This window comes from Calidris pugnax, unplaced genomic scaffold, assembly GCF_001431845.1.
Source record: "Calidris pugnax isolate Ruff unplaced genomic scaffold, ASM143184v1 scaffold360, whole genome shotgun sequence".
NCBI classification, from domain to species: Eukaryota; Metazoa; Chordata; class Aves; order Charadriiformes; family Scolopacidae; genus Calidris; species Calidris pugnax.
This window is the reverse complement of record NW_015091129.1, coordinates 829,269-849,554: the sequence shown is the minus strand read 5'-3', so window position 1 is coordinate 849,554 and position 20,286 is coordinate 829,269. Positions and strand designations below refer to the sequence as shown.

The 20,286-nt window shown below is 39.0% G+C and overlaps 1 protein-coding gene across 1 annotated transcript; it reads right to left on the bottom strand.

The window, feature by feature from the left end:
- Nucleotides 1–1,293: 1,293 nt before the first annotated feature.
- On the bottom strand, nt 1,294–19,876 carry LOC106897700 (chromosome unknown open reading frame, human C9orf85). The gene is made up of 4 exons (XM_014958499.1): nt 19,733–19,876; nt 10,172–10,278; nt 7,531–7,644; nt 1,294–6,760 (listed from the first exon to the last, which is right to left on the bottom strand). Exons 1-4 carry the CDS (start codon nt 19,832–19,834, stop codon nt 6,583–6,585), a joined length of 501 nt encoding a protein of 166 aa, XP_014813985.1. The 5' UTR covers nt 19,835–19,876; the 3' UTR covers nt 1,294–6,582.
- Nucleotides 19,877–20,286: the final 410 nt, after the last annotated feature.

Genomic DNA, 20,286 nt, shown 5'->3' with positions numbered 1-20,286 from the left:
TCAGATACTTGGCAAAGAGCCCCCTCTCCATTTTGAAGACTAGAGGCATATACATTACCCTTCTTTTTGAGCCACACACTGTGTTCCCATTAATGGCAAGCAAAACGTCTCTGCTCAGTGGGAGAACAATACACACTTTTAATTCCAGCCTCTATAGTAGAGAGAGGTCTGGACTGCCACATACTCAGAGTGGCAGGAGACAAGAATGCTCAACAGGACACATTTCTGAAGCGCTCAGGGTAAGTGTTACAGTCCACTTTTTGTCACAGCCAGTCAGTTGTTAATGCGATTTTTTTGAAGTAGTGTAGGCAGCCATCATCTATCTTTGGTCTCCACAGACCAAAGACAGTGAAAGAAGCCATTGATTGAATGTGGTGATCCAAAATATAATTCCTTCTTGATGCAGAGAGATCCACATAACGGCGGTACTACTTATACTCAAATGCAACCCAAGCTAATACAAAAACTGGAAAGAGTAGAAAACTTTCTGCTGAAACACAGCAAAAACAATAGCTCTGAAGCTCCAGTCACTGCATAGTTTTGAGATGGCTTAATCCTTCATGTAATACTTTCCTAAAATAGGAAGATTTTGGCATAACACCATTAGTCTTGCTAGGCATTTATACCAAATTCCTTATGATCTTTTCAGAGCATAGGATTACAGTTTTATAACATAAAGAATATATTATGTCTTTTCTCCAAATAATGCAGGTGCAAGCTTGTTGCATTCTGGAAGGTTCCATCACTCACTTATTACAAGAAAGACTGAGAAAAAAAGACAAGAAAGACAATATTAAAGAGCCATTATCCTTTGAGCATGAGATATTAGCCACTCCCAAGGAATAACTTTAAATCTTTGTCATGTAAGCAATAGTAAATTTGCTGTTGATAGAAGAATAGACGTAGTCTGATTTTATAGGGATTATTTTTCCTTGGAAACTGAAGGTTTAGAGTTATTCCACATTTCTCTGCTATAATAAAAAATATTGTAGGGGCATTTTATCCTTTCCCCCAAGGCCTGCGGCTTCATTTCATTTCACACACATCTCACAAACACCACTACTTCAAAGCAAGCAGTTTGTTCTGGCGTCAACTCTGTTGCTGTTACTGGGAATAACCCAGAGTAATCTATTGTTGCTGTCAGTCAGAGGCTGCATCAGCTAGCAACTTCTACAGTTCTACAATGCAGAACCACACTGTTGGACAAAGATAGAAAATAACCCTAAAAGTAATAAAATAGTAAGGAGAAAGAGTAAAGTCTATGAGAAAAAAAAAAAATTGAACTGTTGCATATGTAGTTTGCAATTACTGATTTAATAAATGCTACAAGTTTCAGTGCTGCTACATATACTAATATGTAAACTATGGATACTTGCGATAGATTCTTTTCACACATTGTGTCACACTTGCTCAGGTAAGATTCAGGGAACTGCAAGCCAAGTACAAGGAGCGTGTCTGTGACAAACGTGAGACTTAGAAATGCAAGCTGTCCTAAAAACAGAAATTTCAACTGAGTGCTGCCATTCAGGAACATGCATAATCCATATGATTTTGTACAAAAACATGGTCTTCTGTGTTGCAGTTTTAGGAAGAATATTAAAATACTTGGTTTCATATAATAATAGAAGTGCTTTAAAGCACTCCAACAGATCCTTTTAGCTTGGGTTTCTAAAGCTATATCAAGGTGAATGGAAGTACAAATGCTACACATAGGTGAAATTCAGGTAATATGAATGTGGATGTGGTCTTCAGGCCCTGTTTTCAAGCTTCTAATTCATGACTGAATTATGAGTCCTATCCCTATTATTACAGACAGTTGTTTTCTCACTGACTTCAGTAGGAAAAAAGATAACTCCTGCATGATTGCATCTTTACTGTTTTAGAGGTCCCTCAGGAAAATCTGCTACCCAAAATACACCAAATATTTCATTTCTAGTCTGCTATAGGTGATTTGTCTGAGAACATGTTGTTAATCTCTAGACAGATCTACCTCACTTCAAATACTAGAGTACTTTCAACTGTTCTGAGGTTTAGAAACCCTACTTTACATGGATGTGATGAGAGCATGTATGCAGTGCACATACTTTCTTATACAGTTTTGTCTTTTAATAGCTTTCAGATAAAAGGTAGGCAGAAGAATGAAGTGAAACAGATGCTGACAGTGTGCATGACCAGCTCCCTAAACATCTGATTATTAAGAATGTCTCTCCGTGCTACTTAAAATCCTTTCCTCATTAACTCTGTAAGTCAGCCTGATGCTTCCTATAAGCAGAGGTAGTTTTGCATTTTCCACCAGCATCCGTTTACTTGTGAGAACTCCTGAACAAAGAAAACACATATAATTGTAGGGCTAGAGGGTTACAAGGTGGCTCACTTTTGATTACCTGCTATATTTTCCTTTTTTTCCTTGCTAATGCTATGATTTGCATCTCAGCATCCAAGTACGTGCCCATTATAGGGAGAAAACAACCCATCCTTTTCCTAATTAACCAGTAGTTCTATAAACCTTCAGAGGCTGGTATTATTTTAGTACTTTAGAGGAATACTGATTAATCAGCAGCCAGGATGAGAACAGAAGAGCCCAGCCCATGCGAAACCAGAAGTAACTCACTGGGCAGTGTTTTTTGTATAGCCCGATAATTCAAACCATTTGATAATAGGATGTTTCAGAGATGCCTGTGAACTTGGACAGAGAAGACTGCTACGGATTTATGCTAGGAGGCAGCACTGTGTCCATACTGGACTCTCCTCCTACTGCAATGAATCCCCATCATCTTAAGAAATCCCTACATATGGGAATTGTTTTTCCGGAAACCTGTACAAGTCAACAGTGACAAGTTCTGACAGCTCAAGCCTATGATAAGCATTTCCTCTTGTGAAGTGAGAATCATCTTGCATGTCTGCTGACAGTCCATTATCTAATTAATTACTGTCAGTGTTGAGTCACACTAAATGAGAACTGGTAACACTCCTAAGGACAATCAGTTAACAGGAATCCAACTGTGTCAGCAGCATCACTACATCTCCTTTATTCTTCAGATGACTAATTATTAACATCTGTCATTCTCTTCTTCAGTAGTGTATTCTGTAAGGACTCACAAGGTTCAGTTAAATTCTTGGAACTCCCAATCAGTCATACTTGACCCTACATCTCAATATCCTGCAAGCATGGTGGCATACTTAGTTCCCCTCTTTTGAAGTTTACAAACACAAACTCATTCTTCTTTGTGAAAGAAGAGGTAGAAACCTTTCCACATCTCAAGCTAACCTAAAGATTGTCTCAGAAATCTCTTTGATGGCTTCTGATCTCCCTCCTTCTTTTTTTTTTTTATTATTTTCTCATATAGATACAATTTTATTGAAGATCAGAGTTTAAAGGGTTCTGCCCCTGCATAATCCTCTGTTCAACAGTTTCTTCACAAAAAAACTCCCTAGCAATACAGACCTACTATTTAAAAGTCTACAAAAAATAATCTCTTACTGTAATTCCAGTATGTTCTACTTTCAGCCAGTATGTTCTAATTTCAGCCAAAATTAAACAAGAAAACTAAAATTGTTCCTTTTATTCCCATTAAAGGTGTCTTCAATAAATGCAAACTCTTTTTCCTATAATAGCAAATGTGCCCAACCTCCAAGTTAGCAATATCGGTAGCTGACTCACAACCACCATGGTGCATGTTTGAGTTGCAGCAATCATTTCCAGCAGCCTGTCCTTGAACCGCAGCTACAACCAAAGACAGAACGCTTGCTGGAATCCAGAGCTGTCTTCAGAGAGGCTGGACTAACAGCAGCCAGGCACCACTGCAGCTGTGCTCACCCACAGCAAAGCGTCCTCACCTGAAGTGTCAAGTGCCCTCCTGGACTCTGAACAGAGCACCAGCTGTGTGAAGATGTTAGCCACAGAGGACCTTCCCTAACCTTTGTACTTTGCTGCTACATGATGCTTATCTGTCTGACACTGCTCTTCCGTGGTACTGACAAGTTGTGTCATCACTTTGAGAAGAGAGCCCTTCCCCTTGTTTTCTCATTATACAACTCCTGCCAGTTCCATGACATGGTTTCCTGTCATTTCAGGATTTCCTCTCACCTTTGGGGAAAGGGCTAGGCCATTACCTAATTTTTCCGAGTGGAAGAACACTTCCCACACGTATGTCACTTTCAAAAGCCAAGTTCACTTTTGATGACACTGGTGGTTTCCCCTCCAGAGACACCCTTTCTGAAGCTAACTCCAGATTACTTATTAACTCCCCTTTACCCCTGGCCCCATCATCTGCAGCGCGTATGGGGGATGTTCTGTGTTTACTGTCTTTATCAACGTCAACTGGCAGGACAACAGGCGATGTCACACAAAGTCAGACGTCACTGCAATCCTGCTGGGAGGATTTATCTGTCAATTCAACATGACCTTCACACCAATTTCCAGTCATTTCTAAATGCACCAAACAACCTCCTTTTCTGCCACTAAGCATCTCTTGGTGCTTTGCAGCTTCACTGACTCTTCCAACACAAACCATCGCCCTTCTACAAATTTTAAACTTCTAAATTTCTTGGGTTTTATTAGTTGCCGTTAAGTAAAAAAAATGGTATGTTTAATCACAAAACTAGTGGTTTAGCTTATAAATAACATGTTTATAGAATGGGCAGAGAAAGGAGATAGGTTGTTTGCTTCATTAGTTCCAGTCCTTTATGACTGCAAACAACCACGTAATAAGCAACCCCAGGAGGAAACGTAATACCACCCAAACACTTAGTGAACTTTAAACTTTGTCTAAGTGAAAAGCCACAAAAGTCACGATGCATCACAACATGGAAGAGAGTAGACCAGCAGAATGTGTTTCAATAATTTACTGCTAGTGGTCACCACAGAATGCTTGGCAAAAATCTACCTATACAAAAGACCTACATGTGACTGAAAAATTAAAATAATCTTAGGGAATTTAATTCTTCAGCTGCAGAAGGGCAGCATGGAAAAGGAACAACAACAATAAACAAAAAAAACCAAACAAACAAAAACAAAAAACAAAACAACAACAAAAAAAGAAACCAAGCAGACTACTAGCCCTTAGAGATCATTAAAAAGATTGTTTTAGATATTAAGATACAAACTTACAAATAGTTTAGAAAAGGTAAAAGGGTGTTTTAATGTACAATATAAAAAGTGAAAGACATATCTAAATAAGTAAAATATAATTTTTCTTAAAGGCGTATTCTTAAGGCCTTATGTGTAGTGACAAGCACCTAAACAATTCAGAAAAAACTGTAAGAGCTCACTGCCCCATTACTGATTACAAGAATTTTGCTGCTGCCTGTTATTGTCAATACTAAATAAAAAAGTTTTCCTCTAAGTCAGAACAGTTTCTAGGCTATTGCCTGATGGAATGTCTTAGTACTCCACATCTTGGTAACTAGATTTTCTTTAAAATTAAGGTCAACTACAGCAGCCACAGGGTGGCTATCTCTACCCAAAGGATAAAGTTTCAGTATTCTTCCCATTGGGGGAGGGGGAAAATAATCCCAGAGCTGAAGTCATTCACAATTAATTTGTAGAAGGTAGTTTGGGAATCAAATTTTTCTGTGCCCACTACTGCAAATCAGCCAGAACACCTAAGCAGATGTGTAGCTGTTATGCAGTTAGTAAAAATGGCATATATATCCTAATACGTTAAACCATTTAATTACTAAAAGGACATTTTCAGCTTTATTTATAGAGGTAGCAGACAATACAAAAGAAATCAAACCAGCCTGAATGCCCTAACAGATATTTACTGTAAATTCAGGTAGCTTAATCTACATTGAAATAACCCCTAGGAAGAACTGAAAATCAGGAAGAGAGTAATTATATAAGCAACACTACACTACACAAGTGTTTTCATATCAAAGTAAACTACATTAGATCTGCAGTCAAAGGAAAAGAAAGCGTGAGACTCGTCATGAGAAATTCTAAAAAGTCTTCAGGTTTTTTTCTTTTCAAAACATAGGTAGTAACAAGGTCACAAATATATAATGCATACTTACATATGGTAAATAAGCACTAACTGCTCATGAACTGTACTGCTGGTGACATTTATGTCCTCTTTTTTTGCACAGAAAAGAAACAACAGGCATAAGGGTAATGACCACTTGGTATTTTGACCCTGTTTGGAAACTCATTGACAGATGTTGCAAGTTCTTCCTCCAGCAATCGATTACAGCTGGTTTAGCTCTTCCTTTTTATGACAAGACTCTGTATTTACTCTCAACTTGCACGTTGCTTTTCAAGTGGCAATACAGCAGTCATGTAATATTGAATTTGGAACAATTACACGTAGAGGCTTTATTCCAGAGCAACAGGAAGTTATTACGTGTATGCAAGAAACAACTGTGCTTAAAGATTCAATTTCCGAATCTTTTCACAAGAAATATTTCTCTTAATACAAAAAAAAATATATATTTATACAAAACCCCTGACGAGCATCATAATACATACTGCCAACATTTACTTTCAAGGACCTCAGATATCAAATCAGGTTTTCAAAGTAGTTTAAGGTAAATCTTGGTTTACCAGTTTTGATTACATATGGTCTCTCACATAAACTCAACCTTTTAGATCTCTGTCCTTTCAAAATTCATATTTTTAAATTGTTCTTCAAGCACATCAGAATCTTCATCACCGTCTGTACTACTGAAGTTTGTATCAGAATCCAGCTCATCCTCCAATCCACTGCTCTCTTGCCCATTTTTAGTAGTTGCGCTCTTAGTTCTGTCTTGTCCTTTATCAATCCTGCAGAAAGCAAGAGGATATTATCACCACCCACATTTGGAATTTATTTTTCTTTTAAATAAGAATGGGATCAAGGGTAGAATATTCCACTGGGGATGGAAGGCAGCAGTGAGATTGGGAGGAAGAGGAGAGGTACAATAACCTAAAGTTACTTTCACGTTGCATAGGAAATAAATAAAAGACCATAAAACTAAAAAAGTCTGTGAAAAAAAAAATTAGATATACAAACACTTTGACCAATGAAACAACTGCTGGCCAGTTGTCATAAACTAACAAATTAAAACGGGGTGCTCCGTAAAGAGAGAACTCCAGTAAAAGAATTTAGAAAACCAAAAGCCTGCTAAATAGATTGCAGTAACTGTCCTCAATATCAGCCCTTGTTTAGTTTTTCTGTTCACTAGTAAATGAATCATCAAATGACAGACAAAATGCAAACAGTAAATTGGCTTATGCATATTTTATGATGCTCTATACCAAAATCCATTTTGAAGTGCTTTTTTGCCTAAAGAAGATATGCAATTTACCCTTTGGTATTAAAATAAAGTGTCTATTCCAAGTAAGACTTTCTTTGGCCCAGCACTACTAACATTAATAGGCACTTCAACCCTAGTTTCAGCAGAAGTGAGGGTAATGACTCCTACTGATTCCTGTCAGGATTATTCAGAATATGGCATAAAGTACAAGAGCTTCTTGGCAGTTTCCAAAGAAGCTTTATTAAAAGGGGAAGAAACTGTACAGTACTGAAACTATGTAACCTATGTGCTACTTACGGAATTACTATTTCCTCCTCTTTTCCACATTTAGCACAAATTTCTAGTTTACCCGCACATGGTCGACAAATAATATGGTAAGGATCTTTTACAGTCTTCTGTAGGCACTTCACACTGTGAAGAGAAAGAAAACATGATTAAAAAAATATTTATGGATATTTATTAAACATTTAAACGTTCAAAACCAATGTAGACATACTTTTCAAAAGAGGAACAACTGCTGTAGGCCAGTTTCATATGAAACAATTAGTGTTTTAGCACAGAGCACTATCAAAATCATTGCCTGTCTTCCCTCTCCTTTAACATTAAAACAAGAACTGAAGAAGAAACATAAAATCAAGAAATTTTATATTTGAAGTGACAAAAGAATACTTTCCATTCATTTCAGTACGCAGTTTTACTTTAAAAGCAACATAGCTACTTCTGGTTTACCAATAAAAGCATATGGTATAAACGGAGCATATATTTTACAAATCAAAAGCTTCCAATTCAAACACTACAATGTCTTGAACGTTTTGGAGTAAAACAAAGCCAGTGCCGGACTTTGCTCTCTATGAACACAAGCCTGCAAGGAACTGTATTCTGAACAAACCCAACCTAATTCTGTACAGGTTTCTGGCTGTTCTTTTTCAAGCTATGATAAAACTCTGTAGATTAAGTAATTTCTAAAATGCTATGGCCTACCCTTCAGCTGACATCTCTAAAGCCTCAGGTTTTTGGAGAACGGAACTCAGAACTATATATCCCATGTAATGCAGTTGTCCTAAAAGTCACTCTTTCTCAGGCACTCAAAAGTCTGTCAAGAAAGATTTAGCACACAGTTCGGAACAGTGGATTTGCAGACTTGGCTAAAACAGGCTGAAGAAAAACATCAAGTGTTTTTGAATGCCTTATAAGGAGAGATGCACTAACTAGCATCTAGTGAAACAGAATTTTTACTCCATCTCTCAAATCCCATTCTTAAGCCTTCTCCCTACTATCCTCATCTAGGCTCTGTTGCACTTTCATTATTAAGATGTCCAATTCCTTAAAAAGCTGTAAAATCACAAGAATTGCTGTAGGACACATGACAAAAGCAAAGTCTGAACTGCCTAGTTCTGGACTTCCCTCTCCCCCAGGAAACATCTACAGTTAGATGTCACTGGAAATATGTACTTAGTTTGGGTTTGTTTGGATTTTTTTCTTCTTCTTTGTTCAGCTACATTAGCACTAAAAACAAAAGTCTACAGATCTTCCCAGCCATGTGACAGCAAACAGAGGCACTACCAACACAAGGTGGATTGACTTCTTTTTTTTTTTAAATAGTTTAATTCATAATAATTAAATACTTGAAATAAAAGTAAAGTAGTGATAACTTGTGGTTGTATTAACAATCATGGTAGTTAGAAGATGTTAAAAAAGTATGCTGATGTACAGAGAAGTCCTCCATTCCCATTGTTTTTGATGTAAAGAATTCATTTTTTTCCCCCATGTAGTCACATTTTTAATCCATCAATTTTTAATGTCTATAATGTGTTTACTTCACCTAGAAGCTTCAGACATTAAAAATCTTCATAGTCTTGCCCTTTTAGAGCAGCGGCCCACTCAGTCATTGTACTGCTGTAGGCTGGGCTAGAAACTACCACCTGTAGAGCAGAATAGCCTGCAGCTTGATTTATTTGTTCAAAACCATCACACATTCTGTCATAACTAGCTGTCCCACAATGCCACTTTTTCTATTTCCAATGTTTCTCTAGTTTACTTGCTTTTTTGCCTATTGGTTGGTTTTTTTCATTCTGTTGGTGGTAGGCAGAGATGAGGCAAAAGAATCAGATCCACCACCACATGATTTGTTACAGCCCCTTACTTTTAATCAGGATGCACATAGTCATTTGAGAAAGACTTAAAAAAGACAGATCCCAACTTCATCTGTGATTAATAGAACCCACAATGTTTACTTTGAGAAACAGTGAGACTCCTACCTAATCATACAGCCCAGCTGTAGTTTCCTTAATTCAACGTTTCACTGTTGAAACACTGGCTGTAAGGTAAGGACCTCTGCCGCTGAGCAAGTAAGAAGGAAGGGGAGTATCTACTACAGAAAATTAACCTATCACAAACCTATACATTCCAATAGTAGAAAACTGTATGCAAACAATGCTAAACATTTAATATTTAGGATTATAGTCTTATATATAGAAAGAGAGGACATGTTAAGTGGCAATGAAATGTATACACCGAGATCGTTTTGTAGGAAATGAGGCCTCAGTAATGTCCTTGGGAACTACGAAAGAGAAGTGCAGATTGCTCTAGTACTGACTTGCAATGAGGCTTTGGAAAACTGTGTCACAACTGGTTCAGGTTTGACTTTTTGTTCAAGAGGATACACTGACGTTTTGGAAACTTACAGGCCCACAGTTCAAGCATTTTAACAGCTAAGAGGGAAGCGGTTGCTTTTCCATTGTGTTTTGTTTTCAAAATTTTAAGATAAAAGACTAATGAATTAGGAAACTAATATTGCATACATATTGTCATTGCAGACTCCAAGTTTGAAGTTTGTATATAGTAGCAGCTACCGCTTATGAGTTTCCAAAATTAGAATATTTTCCAAAAAGTTCACAAACTACATTATAAGCAATTAACACAAAGTATTTTAACTCACCATTTTTTAGGTTTTGATAGTGGTTTATACTTGCTGAATTTTACCCGCCACTCCAAGATACCTTTGCAATGCTGACACACTCCATCATGAAGCTTAGCATTTATTTTCTGAATAAATAAATAAAAATTAAAATAAGAACACATTGAAGATTTCCAACTTTTGTGGAACTTTTTTTGCTTACAAAGCATTTCCACCCATCACATGATTAATACAGTATTTAGACAGATGTTTGATATTAACATAACCATTTCATATATATTTACTGTTAGTAATTTTCTTCAGCGGAAAGAGTGTTGAGGCAGTCCTTTACCTCAAGGTCCTTTACCTTCATTATTATTTATCATCATCATCTTAATAGTTAATAGTAGTGCTTATTTTTGTTATTACATTGTTGATAATAGATTATATTTTTTTTAATCTCTAGACATTTTACAAAACATATTTAAGTAGAAATGAGCCCTGAAAGATGTCTTTTTTTTGTCCCAAAGAACATAACTCAGAAGACTTAATATTTAACTTATTACTGCTCAAGCTACCACTATACTATACATTTTAAGTAGTCTCAGGATTTTTTCTCAGATCACAATAAAGGAGAACCCACACATTATTTGCAGTCTAATCATTCAATATCTCTTTCATCATAAGCTTTCTTTATGAAATAATAGTACATTTTTGCTCTCAAGTAAATAAGATAAAATCCTCAAAATGGTCATTTAAACTGGTATATTTTCAATACAGTGCAAAGTTGACCTTAAGATCTTCTACAACATTTCGGGTTTAGTTTGCTCAGGGATACAAAATGTCAACTGGCCACTACTATTTGTACAAGAGAAGTTATTTCGAGATAGGAAGTAGTACCAAACTGCTGTTTAGTACCAAACACTGTTACCTGAAATAACAAGCAATATATAGATCTACATTAAACCTATTTTTATTTCTTCTCTATCTAAAAATGTCAGCAGTAACTTTATCATATGGTTGTGTGTATTCATTCATTAGAACTGGAAATTTCACAATTAAAAGAAAATGCATATAGCAAAAAAAAAAGAAATCTATTGTGTTTTTTTTAAGACAGCTTAAAAATGGCTCCTGTACCAAGATTACCTTATGAATATAGTCTAAACCACATCTATTTCTTAAAATACCTAAAAGTTCATTGGAACAGATTCTGCATTAATTGGGATTATAGTTTAGATTTTTCTTTTACAAATAAACTGAAAGGTTATTCTATGCATACAGTAGCTTCTAAAGTAATTTACGGATTTTATGACCCACAAGAGCTTCTTACTAGTCCACAAAGTTCTACTTCAATACATTAGACAAAAGAACAAGTCTAACTTTAAAAATAGAGTATCTTATTCTATTCTGAAAAACGTATGTGGCAGAGGAAATGCTACTTACAAGTAAGACTATACTATGGGATTTGTTTCCCATTGTTTCCATTTTTAGCAAACTTCAACCATTCAGTAAGAGTTTTCCCCTGGTGCGGTTAACTAACGGTGTAAGTCAGTAAACTTTTTTCCAAATGATCAAATACAGAATTGTCATGTTAAAAAAAAAAAAAAAAAAAAAAAAAAAAAAGGTTTTGGCATCCCAGATGGCCTTTAAGATTTTGTTAGGGCTGGGCCAACACCTCACCCTAAAAGGAGAACCGGACAGAAAAATATTCCCAAATCAACCTCTGTAAAAGGCCAGAGCCATCCTCTGGAGAAAACAGATTCCTGCTGGTGAAAGCTCTTTCTCTTGCTGCTTTTCTGCTTTAGCACTTACTGGTAACTGAAAGTTAAAAAAAAAAAAAAAAAAAAGACAGAAACAAGGTTTTGCAGAATGCTTGAATATTGAATACAGAAAGAAGTGGTTCTGATGTCAGCTATGCATTAAGAATTAAATTTTCCAAGAAACACAAACATATAGCTAATGTGGAAACTTTCTGAGAGAAGAAAATCATTGGTAAGTTCTCAGCAAATATCTTTTAAAGGGTTGGCAATTCAAACTGCTGTCAGCACTGACTGTTCATTCTTTCAAAATTCAAGCAATTTGAAGATAAGCCTTCTTTTCAGTGCTTGACTAGCACAAAGCAAGGCTCAAAGTATTACAGCCTCAATAAGCTTCTAATAACCTGCAAATCAGACTGAACTTCTCACTTCTCACTCTCACTCTCCTGATTTGCATTAATTAGTAATGCAGGAGGGGAGAAAGACACAAACACTGTAATTTGTATTCCCAGGTGTTCTTTAGTGTGATCAACTATTTTTAGTATTGATACGGCAGAACCCAATAAACGTCAAAAGACTGCAATAGTTTAATCTGAAGACAGCTGGTTGTCCTTCCGAAGGGAGTTACCTTCCTTGCTGAAAACTACCTCATTTCCAGTAATACATCCTGACATCACGGCTGGGGGCTGGGGATGGGAGTCCTGTTACTAAGTGATGCAGGGACTGGCTCAGCAATTCGTAACGCACTTGGAATGCAAGAGGCCACACGCAGAACTGCATGTGGCATAAACAGCGCAGAAGAGGAAACTAGGAACTGCTTTCACCTCTCATCTGAAGGAAATCTGAAGTTCGTCAAACAGGCAGCCTATTACAAATTATGCTTAACTTTTGCTAAGGAACAAGCAAATATGCATAATTAATTCCAAATGAGTTTTATAAAGCTTTCCTCCTTTCCAGTATGCTTATCATCTGGCTCCAGAATACACACAATCATGCAGTGATGAACTTTTTTATTTTTGCTTTTTCTCAAACTGAAGTGCAGACCATCCTAAATGTCAAAGACCCCTTTTTGTGTTGCTCTTTGCATGAAAATGCCACCTCATTGCAAGGCCAAGAGAGCAGTCATGTGGCATAAAGAGTATATTATTGGGACTTCTTCACTTTTGCTTTAAACAACAAAGCCTTGCATCTTACCCGATGCGCTCATCCCAAAGACTCTGTATTAACACAGCTCCTCTATATTAACACATCATTTCACCACTGTAAAATGTCCTTCAAAAATAAGTAACACACACAAAACTCTAAAGTAAAGTAAAGTTAATGTAATTCAATTGCACAGCAACAATCACATTATCCACATAAAGGCAATGAATCTCTATCACAGCTGGTCTGTGTATTTAGACTATTTTTACACTGTCACACTTGAACAGTTCCATTTTCTTGGTATGATCAGCACACTTCAAATAGCCAGTGTAAAGACAAAAATTATGAACATCAACCAAAATGCTGCCAAAGAGTCTTTTGACACCAAATTAGATTGTAGCTATGGGGATTACATTTGTGTAAATAAAAATCTTGATCAGGCATAAAAACGCCTGGACTTTCCAACTTTGTCACCTGTAGGACCACAAATTTTACATAGCATCTCAAAGAAACCACATGTATCTGCTCAGAAGGTAACAACTGGAAGCAAGACAACAGCTTTTAAGTTCTAATGTCCTCCTTCTAACAAGCACACACAGAAAACAGTCTCCTCCTCCCCTTCAGCGATTTCCTGTATTTTTCACTCAACGTTGGCACTTCAGGTATGGGGTGGTGTAGTTAATCACTGGCTAAACACATCTGAATGTGAGAGAGACTATGACTCTACAATCCTTCTACTGGGCTGTTGATTTAGAAAGTCGATAGAGAATGATGAATTGATGTAAAGCAAACAAGCAGGGAGATGTAAAGAGTTTAACCTTGACCTGTATTCACCTTCAAAGTTTAATTTGCTCAGAAAAAATGCCTGATATTTAAATGTTACTATTACTAAAAGAAGTTCACTGTGGTTTTCTACATTAAATTTAACATTTCCTTTGGCCAAAAAAAAAAGTGTAACACTTTCAAAAGCAATGCAGGCTTGAAGAAGCAAAGAAAGCTGTCCCTAACTTAAGATTTGGATAAGCTGTTTTTTAAGATTTTTGAAATTGCCAAAGTATGTGACAGTAAGTTCTCCTGACAAACTAGAAAAGAAACTTTCCTGGTATCTCAGTTCCCAGTTAGAATAGGGAAGTTATTAGTTAAATAAATAAAAAAAAAAACTCTTGTGCGGACTTTTCCTATTCATACTCACTTTTTAATGTATTTTGTACATTACTTAAACATTCAGACATTCGTATTTTCTTCCTTTCACCCATTTAATAGCTTACTCTCCTTTAGGGGTACAAAACCCAATCCATACAAAGAGCTGAAGAAGGTTTGTCAACTTCGTTGTTCCCTTCCCTTTTCTACCCAGCTCTTACGAAGGTAGTTAGCTCTCATACACAAAGAGGTGGTCATGCTTATGGTCTGAAATGAGAACTACTCTGACAGGTTAGATTCTGTTTCTGTCACAGCAGTTTATCTAGTACCTATTTATGCTCATTTCCCTGTTTCAGTCAATAGCTCTTTCCTCTTTTCTTTTGCCACACTTCCTTCCAAGGACAAGTGCAACTCAGCCGGTGCTTATAGTATGTCTATATATGCCACAAAGAAATGACAGTTATGCAGTATAGACATACATAAACAGTCTTAAGGTATACAGTCACAAAATATTCCATGTGCATATTGTATACACACTGTCAGGTCAACGGCATTAAGGAAACAGCATCCTCTGTATGTTCACATAACCCAATATTAAATCATTTAACATCCCGCCAAAAGCAGTTCAGAATGTAATAAAGTAAACACATGCACCTACACCTACTAACTTGGCACACAGAATAATTCCTAGCTTAAGCTAGCATTAAAGCACTCACAAGCAACATGTAATGATGGGGTTTCAAAGAAGCCTCACTATTTGGAAGTTTCTAATTATGTGTAAACCTATGGGTATTTTGATTTACTCCACTGAAACCAGACTCCTACTGCTGAGCACACAACAGTGTCTATTCTGCCGTAAATGAACACAATGCCAATGCCACCCATAAACTTCCTTGTCAGAAGCACAGGTGACAGTACTTCAATCAACAAGGCTCAATGCAGCATTTCTGAATAACTACACTTCTCAGAAAAAAAAAACTCCACAGGATCTCCGGCCCATGACTACAAAGCAGTTAGAGTAGATTAGCGCAGACTAGTAAATGTGAAACAAGAGACCAGCTTTTCAGAGTTCTAATACACATTTGACAGGCGGTCTTTTAGTCCAATGGTGATTTTTGGTCTGGGGTAGTTTAACACCTCATCGGGTTCTTTCTGTGTGTCCAGGCAGGCAGGCCATTGACTGCTCTTATCATGTTGATTTGCAGTCTCTGCTGAGGGTTGTAGCCTCCTTATCTTTTGGTTTAAGCTTCTTGTGTGCCTGTGCTTTCGCTGGCAGAACATGGGGAATTGAAAAGTCCCAGACTTGGGAAAACACTACCAAAACACCAGTGTGTTATGGACAATTTCCTCACACTGAGACTAAACACAGCACTGTACCAGCTGCTAGGAAAATTACTGAGAAAATTAACTCAATTGGGGCCTAAAGGCTTCAGGAAATCTAGCTACTCTTGCTAAGTAAAGTTAGGCAAACAGCATAAATCACACCACATAATAACCCTAAGTAATTTACTCTAATTAAAATTTACTTATTTGAGCTAAACAACTAACATCTCTCAACACTAAAGAGAAGTATATTTAACATTTTAAACAAAGCCTTAAAGTTTTCCTTACATTCATACTGGTTACATATGGAAGGCTATATGGCTAGCATTTAAGGCCCTTTTGTGTTTTATTGCTATGGACTTGAAAACACATGAAATCAAAAGCTTTCTCTAAATCCAATTCCAAATAGCAATCTTGGAGATCAAGATGTTTAGCTTTTTTCAGAGCAGTGACCATGGATCTGAAAACATCCCAGTAACCAGCAAGAGAACGTACACGCTTTGAAGGCCCAACAGTCAATTCCCACTCTCTTCTCCACAAAGGACTGAACACACACACACACACCCGCGCTCACTCTCTCTCCCCTCCCACCCCACTGTGTCCACCCTCCTTGCCCTGAGTTAGGTTACAGTCCAGAATAGATGTTATGCCTATGCTTGCTCCTCTTCTGCCTACATGAAAGGCTATAACCAACACCTGAATGCCCTTTGGAACCCAGAATAACAGGGGTGGTGAGAGAGTGGACTTTAGCCTACCAAGTTACTCTCTTGCAGCAAGAACAGAAACTAACCAAATACTGTTATCTGACAATTCCAGTTGGCTGATGGCTTATCTATACCTCCCCTCTGAGGTTCAAGTCATGACCACTGATTCAGCATTTAAGCTCTACATTCACCTGTTCTGTTCCTACTGCCTTCACACAAGTCCTGACCAGCGTCTCTACCGAAACAAGTTATTTACCCATACAGCCAGCTGAAGAAGTAGCTCGTATCAACACTATGATAAAGCTCAGGTTCAGAGTTAATAACCTCTGAAATTTAGGGAAATGCAGCTTATCATCTGGGGCGAACTTAATGAGAGGAAAGAAATGGAGAAACAGATCAGTCATTGGGTGTAAATATGAATCACTTTGTGGTTTACCATCTTATTACAATGGAGTTCTAAATGCTCTCATTGAATGCCATTTGCTTTCATCTCTAGAACTACTCAAGCTTCCATGTTGACTTATGTAATATACTTTACATAAAATGTATATTCATATAACATAATGTATATTCCTCAGCTCAGTGCCACAAACAGCTGTTCTGAAACATACTATGTAAAGCAAGCACCCATAAACAAATTCCAAGATTCAGTATCTAACAACAGAGTGTGTCTTACCCTGTCCTGGCTCTTCCTTCTTCAGTTCATCCTAGGATGCAAGCTTTCCCAGCACTGTTGTAGGCAGTTGCCCAAATACAGTAGAGAGGCAGTGAACTTTGCTGCAAGGGTGTTCACCTCAACTAGCCTATCCCAGAGTAACGCTGTAGTAAAGACTGATCATTAGGGGAAAGATAGATGGATATTTCAGCATGTTCTGCAAGTAATTAGGTATATGGGCTTTAAGATTAGAAAATGGATGCTAAGATCAGTGCCAGACAGAGAGCACAAAACCTTTCAAAAAACCACAAAACAACTGGATAGTGACTGCCAGCAGGGAGAAGTCAAAAGAATATTAGATTAATTTCCCCTGCAGATACTGCTTCTCCAAAAGAAGCAGCAACAACACTGCAAATAACTACCTCAACTCCACACACATTACAACCTGAAGCTACTGTAGTTAATATTCAACATTGCTAATGCAATGCACAAATGCAGCAGGATAAAAATTTTAAGCTAAAAAGCACTCTACAGCCTTTCAAGATAGTATTGCATTAGGCAGTGTAGAACAGTAGTCAAAGACAGGCCAAATACCTGAAAAAAAAAATTATTATTTAGCAGTGATTTACAGAAGATCCACTCTCAGCAGCTCTGAGCATTCTTCTGATCTACTGAGCTAGTGAGAGGTGGAAAGGAAGAATGTCTCATTCCTGTATCAGTCCCCCTGATCAAATTGCTACTATTTCTTCCCTTTCCTCATCACACCCTAAACATCTGTGGCACATCTGATCATTCAGGACTACACAAAACAGAAATACAAAACTGTCATCATTCAATACAGTCTGTATCTGAACTATGACATTAATCAGCACTTCATATATTTTCAAATGTCTCAAATAGCAGAAGCGGGTCTAGTCGTCATTATAAAGGCTCCTGTGTATATCTTTAGCACTAAAACTTAATCCCTTAGCACTAGAATTTGTACATGACAGTTTGCCAAAAGAAAAATGCACCCTTGCCTTTTACCACACACTATCTAATGCATGTTCTTCAGGAAGGTTCGTCCCTGTGTACAGCCATCTGCATGAACTGGCAGACAGAGAAAGAAAAGAAATCATTCACGTGAAACAGAAAGAAAAAAACTCACAGTTACATATTACAGTTAATGCCCACAGCGAATCCTGGCTACATTCAAAAGCTGTTAAAAAATTTTATTTATTTGAGTGAATGGTACTGTGTATCCAGTTCTATATGATATAAAATATTTAAAAAGGGAAGAAAAACTGCCATGTGGATAGTAAAGAGATTAATTCAGTTACAAAACTGATGTTAGAACTCAGTTTCTCTTTGAAGCCTTTCCTGACGAACCAACTCTCTAGGATATTTTTGTGTGCATATATGTGTAGAGGCCAGACAGGAAAATACTCTATCAGAGATCATGCAGTGACTCACACAATAAATAACAGTTGTGCTGCTTAGAGACCCAGGAAAGCAGCCTGTTCAACTTGCAGAACTAGTCCTACAACATCTGTAAAAAAACCAAACCAAAAAACCCACCCACAAAAACCCCAAACCTCCCTCTCTGGTGCCACTGTTTCACTGAATTTCACTGAATTTTTAGAGTTGGAAGGGACCATAGAGATCATCTAGTCCAACTCCCAACTGTTTTAACTTACTACCTTTTTTCCCCTCTTCACAGTTCTTTTTGACAGCTCAGTCAGGTTCAGGTAAAGGGATATTGACATAACAACAACATCACCAGATAAGCATTCTAGAATGCTCATCTTGTGTTTTGTTTTATTCATCTCTTTCACTGTAGCTTCTAAGAGAAAACATCCCACTTCCGTGTTGTTACTGCTCAGGCACACTGCTTGCTCTTCATCCTCTCCTGAGCTGCTATTACGTTACCACAACTACAAGCATATAGTGTGCTCCAAGAATATATGGTAAACCATCACCTTCTCCTTGCATAGAAACAAAAGAAAAAAAGAGAACAATGTTTTTTTGTCACAATAGCATGAAAATATCAAACCATGATAATATATGTAACGAAAGCACTGACAAAACAGCTAAAGACACCTTTCTGTGTAACTACTCAGAAAAACCCCTTAAGATTTGTTTAAAAACTTGAAGCAAACATGAGTGTTTTTTTAAATTGTCTCAAAAGTAGGCAAAGTGAAACTCGATAGTTAGGCGGATGATGGGAGGAGTTGTTCGAAATAAATTCTCAAAATATTAAGATGTCTGAAGCAACTCCACGTCACCACAGACTTTGAGAAGAGCAAACACCTTTCAAGAAGTCACGCGGAGAACACTGCAGGTGGGACGTTTACTTACTGCACTCGCTGCACAAAAGTAAACGCTTTATTTCAGTCTTCCTCCTAACAATCCTTTGGCTTAACGAGGGCCTTTCATGCCATGCCTATGATTCAACTGTCACACAGTGTATTTTCTTACGCAACCGCCCGAGACACGGGGCCGGGTGACAGCTGGCTGGAATGGCTTGTTGGGGATTACACTCCCCTCCACACCTCAGCCAGCGGACTTTTCGGGCAGACCCAGGCCAAAGCTTTCTCCTCCGCTAAATCCAGGCGGCTGCTCGGCTCCCACTGCTGTGTGACGTCCCTTCCCGCCCTGAAGGCCGCAGAGGGACACCCCGCCGCACAGGCCGCCGCAGGCCGCCGCGCCTCCTGACCACGCTTTCGCCGCCAAGCGCCACCCAACCGCCCCAGGACTCACGCATCCGCGTCTACCGGGCAGCGACCTGCGGGGCCCGGCCCGGCGCTCTACCGGGAGGGGAGCGGAAGGGCCGGTGACCGACCCCGACCCTGACCCCGACCCCGATCCCGCCCCCCGTAGCTCTGGCCTCCCCGCCGCTTACCTTACGCCGGGCGCTGGTGTCGTACTTGTCGTTCTTGAAGGCGCGCACGTTCTGGTACCGCTGGGGCCGCGTGCGCGACACGTTCCCCTTCTCCGAGCTCATCCCCCGGGCAACGGCCACCGCCGGCGGCGCCTGCCCCGGAACCGCTCTGCGTCCCGCCCTCCCCTCTTCCCCCCCTCCCCGTCTCGCCATTGGTCCGGAGCTGACGTCTGTATCACTCCTCCGCCCACCACGGTTCGCGGCCGCTTCTCTTCTTCCCGCCCACCCGCCCTCAGGCGGAGCCTGAGTGGCCGGAGCGGCGCTGCGGGCTGCGCCCCCATTGGTGGGCTGCGGCCGGTCCCGCCCCGCCTTGCCGCTTGCCCCTCCGTCGCTGAAGCCGCCGCTCGCTCCGATGCAGTCGCTCGGCGAGGCGAGGCCGGCGCTGCCGCTTCCGTAGGCCGCGGGGAGAGCAGCCCTGCCAGCGGGCCGCGCCTTCTGTGTCCGCGGAGCTGCGGGCCGGGGCGCTGACAGCCGCCCGCCGCCGTTACTCAGCACAACCGGCACCCCTCCCCCGC